Below are 4,411 nucleotides of genomic sequence, written 5' to 3' on the forward strand. Positions count from 1 at the left end.
AAGACCACTCCCTTATAAATATTGTTTTTGGATTTTTATCGAAACTTCAGGTATCCAAATGTTTTTCCTGGGAAAAACATGACCCTCGTTGACCAAGTTGGCATGCATAGATCTGACTGAGAAGAAACCAAAATCATGCAGATTCTAAGGCCCATGCTATAGATTGACTGTTATTAACTTTTGGACCCATGTGTAGCCATGTTGTCCATTAACTAGGCGTTCACATAATTTAACATTACTTGTCTGATTGCCAATATGATATTCCAGGTTGGAGTTACGAGAAAGGGGAGCTCCTGCTTATCTATGAGTATATGCCCAATGGTAGCGTGGACCAATACCTCTTTGAGGAAAGGCTCCAGCGGCGCATCCTAGGATGGAAAACCCGCTACGACATCATCACTGATGTAGCCGCAGGGCTCCACTACGTGCATCATGAGCACGAGCACATGGTGCTCCACCGCGACATAAAAGCAAGCAACATCATGCTTGACTCTTCCTTCCGTGGTCGCCTAGGTGACTTTGGTCTTGCCCGCATTGTCACCTTGAACAAGAACTCCTACACGGATGTGGGTGTGGCCGGCACATGGGGCTTCATTGCACCAGAGTACTCAATATGTCACAAGGCCACTCGCAAGACTGACGTGTATGCCTTTGGGGTGCTAGTCCTTGAGATTGTAACCGGAGAACGAGCACTTGCCGGCAACCATGACCATGAGACGCTTCAACCGCTTACTGAGTGGGTATGGTGGGTTCACCGGGAGAGAAGGTTGCTCGAAGCGGTTGATGACAAAGTGACTTCCATGCAAGAGTTCAATCCGGATGATGCCACTCGCTTGTTGCTTCTTGGTATGGCATGTAGCAACCCGAACTCGTCTGACCGACCAAGCATGGCCGAGGTAGTGCAAGTCTTAGCCAAATCAGTGCCGCCACCAGAAGTACCGCTTGTGAAACCTACATTCGTTTGGCCACCTGAAGGCGGGATCCCCGTGGAATTTGACGACACGATGGCAACGAGCAGCCTCGATTGGAAGGGCATGTCTAGCGATGAAGCCCTAGGGACGAGCGTACCATCAGAGGTGAATAGGCGCAAGGCTCGGGTTGGGCATTCCAATACATCTGGATCAGTTGAGGAGTATTATATGTAATCGTGTAAGTTGATTGTTGTAGTAAATCTTGTGATAGGTCAAACTTAAAAGGAGGGATAGAAACCCGTAACTATTGTTGCTCCACAGGGATTAAATTTGGGAGACTTTCATGTACCAGTATTTGCAATTAGTGGTTTGATTTGACTCTACTTCGAAGACCGGTGGTTTGGTTGCTTTTAGTGTCATGCATGGTTCGAATGTATCATGAAAAGAAAAGCTCCAAGGTTTGTATTGGTGTTCATAACAAGTTGGCTTGTAACCCATCCTGAGGGCCTGACCTTGGGTAAATCGTCTCTATATTTGTTGCGAGTTTCATCGGGGAGATCCTTGTGCCCATACAATTCCATTTTCATAATTTCTTTTGCCACCCAGCTGGATCTAGTATTCCACAAAATTATCAAAAACATAATAACTAAGTTCGTAAAAATATTTGTAGTATTTGTAGCCCGTGTGAATGCATGGGTTGATAGCTTAGGTGTACGTAATTGCTCAGTCCATTCTTGAAAAGATAGTTGCAGCATGGAGACAAACAAAAGCACAGGAAATGTTCGGCGGAACCTGCCTGATAGCTGCAAAGCCGTCGCCCAACGGGTACCGTCGTCGCCCAAAGGAAAATGAACGTCTACACTGATTGCTAATATAAAGTTGCCCACTAATAGTGGGCACATTTCGGTTACCTTGTCAAACAATCACGAGCTTCTTTGGCCAACAGGAATTCCAGATGAATTTTACAAACATAATAATGCAAGAAACATAATAGTTTATTTGGCCTGAACCCTAAGAAGCCATCACATGGCGTTGGCGAACAAAGGATTTGAGTTATTTGTTGATGGACCAAGTGAATTGCAGAAAACCACCACATTGATGTATAGGTTTGCAACACACCGATTTATAAATTTTTGCCGGAAACCATGGATCTTCGGCCTAATCTTTTGCACAAAAACATTAGTTGATGGCTTTGCCTGTTTTGATGACGGTTATGACAGATCGAGCGCGCTCTGTGCTGGCGTGGGGTAACAGTTCATGGTAACGGCACTAGACAAGGTCTTTTTGCCAAAAACTCCTCCCTTAAAAAAAAAGATCTCTCTCCCTCCTTGATCTAGATCAGGATCTGTCTCTCCTACAAACCATCACACTCCTCCTGCCAGCTCCTTGGATGCCCTGCCCAGTGGATAACCTGCTCTCTCTATCTTTCTCTCCCTCACGGCGGATGCCCCGGCATGTCGCTGGTGACCTGCTCGCCTTCACTGCGGGCGTTGCGGCTCTGCTGGCCAGTTGCGGCGTGCAGGCAGACATAGTTCTCGTCTCCCCGCCTGGTGCTCGACCACAATGCCGGCGAGGTCGATCCACCGCCCCAAGCCGGCGACGAGAGTCCGCCGGGGTTCTGTGCACATGGGGCTAATTACTTTTTTGCTTTATGATTGAGGGGTGGCTATGTAAAATTTTAGGGACTAGTTTCTAATAGTGGGCGATACTCTGCGCCGGCGCATCGGCCAAACGATTCGGCCGGTCCACCTAGGACCGTAGGATTCCTAGCGATGCCAATGATTGCTAGCCATCGGATATGCCTTCCCCGTTTTGTCCTTCTTCTTCAGCGAGCGCCGCACATCAATGACAGGAGGCTGCGACGCTATCGACCCCCCGCCATAATCAACCGCGAGGCGACCTAGTCCGAAGCACCGCCGCACGCCGGGCTCGCCGACGTTCGCCGCCGCTCGCCGCCCCCACGCAATCTCCTCCCCCCGCTCAAAAATTGATGCATGGAGGCACGAATCCTTGCCGGTTCCAGCATGAAAAATCCTCATGCGCGCCATCAGATGCAGCTCCCGCCTAGTTGATGATTGCAGCTCCGTCGTCATCCCCCGCTTGCAGCTCAGCTCCGCCGTCGTCCCCTGCCTGCAGCTCCGCCGCCGTCCCCTGCTTACAGCTTATCTCCGCAGTCGATGGACCAATGGAGACGACGAAGTAACTTGCAAAAAATCACTATATATGGTTCCAGCAACCAAATTTGCCGCTTGTAGCATTTCAAGTAGCTGGTTGAAGCTCATTTTGCAATGGTCGAAGCATTCAAGCCACCTGGTTCCAGCATATTACTCGCAGGTTCCTCATCACCGTCAAGGTCGCAGTACCATTGTGTCCGCTGTCTACCACCATCTTAGCAAACTTTGTTAGTAGCAAACTGACATCTCTGGTAGTAGCAAAACTCCGATACGGTTGCAGCAACAAAAATCCATCGCCGTCGTCGAGCAACGCCGCCGTGGATGGAAGTAGCAAAAATTGACTTCGGTTCCAGCAAAATCAAACATGGTTGTAGCAAAAATAATCGATCCGAAAAACACAGGGATGTAGCATCTCGTGAGAATGAATGTAGCAATCGTCAACATCTGTGGTAACAAAAGACTGACAAAAAGGTTGCAGCAAGAAACACAGTCCTGGGTCTCGCATATCATAAAGATCGGATGTAGCAAGAATTCGACAAACATAGGCAGTAACAAAAAATCAAAATGGTTGTAGCAAAATCGTTCGCCGGTTCCAGCAAAAAACACCATGGGAGGAGATTTGGGGCGGGGGTAGGTGGAAGCAAAAACATAAGCCGGTTCCAGCAAAATCAAAACAAGGTTGTAGCAAAATCAAAACAAGGTTGTAGCTAGACAGGACGTTGGTGGTAGCAATTTTTTCATTGCCGGTTGTAGCATGTAGCACAATAATCCGCGCCGCTCGTCCTCGCCAAATGTTGCTTGGAGCAGCGCTGCCCGTCCTCGCCGTCCATGGTCACCACGCTCATCTAGCCCCTCGTCTCCAGCAAACAAGGATGGTGGTAGCAAAAAAGTTGGCTGAATCCAGCAAAAAAAGAACACGGTGGTAGCAAATTAGGAAAAGATGAGCCCCGGTTCCAACAAACAAAGGATGGTGGTAGCAAAAACTTGAATGGATCCAGCAAAAACAAAACACGGCGGAAGCAAATTTTGGAGCTCTTTCCAGCAAAAACAATGATTCCAACAAAAAAAAATCATCGTCTCCGTTTGCCGGCCACCGGGCGTAGTCGCCATGGTCGGCAGGCCACCCGGCGCAAGTCCCAGGACGACGGATGACTAGTTCCAGCATGGTTCGTCGCCGGTTCCGGCACGCGGCGCGGTCGTGCAGTAGGAGCCCGCCGTCGATAAAAAAAAAAGTATCGGCGTCGGCCAGGTCGAGTACGCGACGATGTCCCCCTGTACAGCCCCGCCCAACCTCCCAAGCATGACACCCTCACATCTGGCTTGCTT

General features: G+C 49.1%; 1 protein-coding gene across 1 annotated transcript; it reads left to right on the top strand.

The window, feature by feature from the left end:
* Positions 1–267: 267 nt before the first annotated feature.
* LOC125529377 (probable L-type lectin-domain containing receptor kinase S.5) lies at positions 268–1,145 on the top strand (the record flags this gene model as incomplete). The annotated part of the gene is made up of 1 exon (XM_048693792.1): positions 268–1,145. A coding segment is annotated over one exon (878 nt), but the record flags the coding sequence as incomplete, so codon positions are not given.
* Between the last annotated feature and the right edge of the window lie 3,266 nt (positions 1,146–4,411).

Source organism: Triticum urartu, unplaced genomic scaffold, assembly GCF_003073215.2.
Source record: "Triticum urartu cultivar G1812 unplaced genomic scaffold, Tu2.1 TuUngrouped_contig_5560, whole genome shotgun sequence".
NCBI lineage: Eukaryota > Viridiplantae > Streptophyta > Magnoliopsida > Poales > Poaceae > Triticum > Triticum urartu.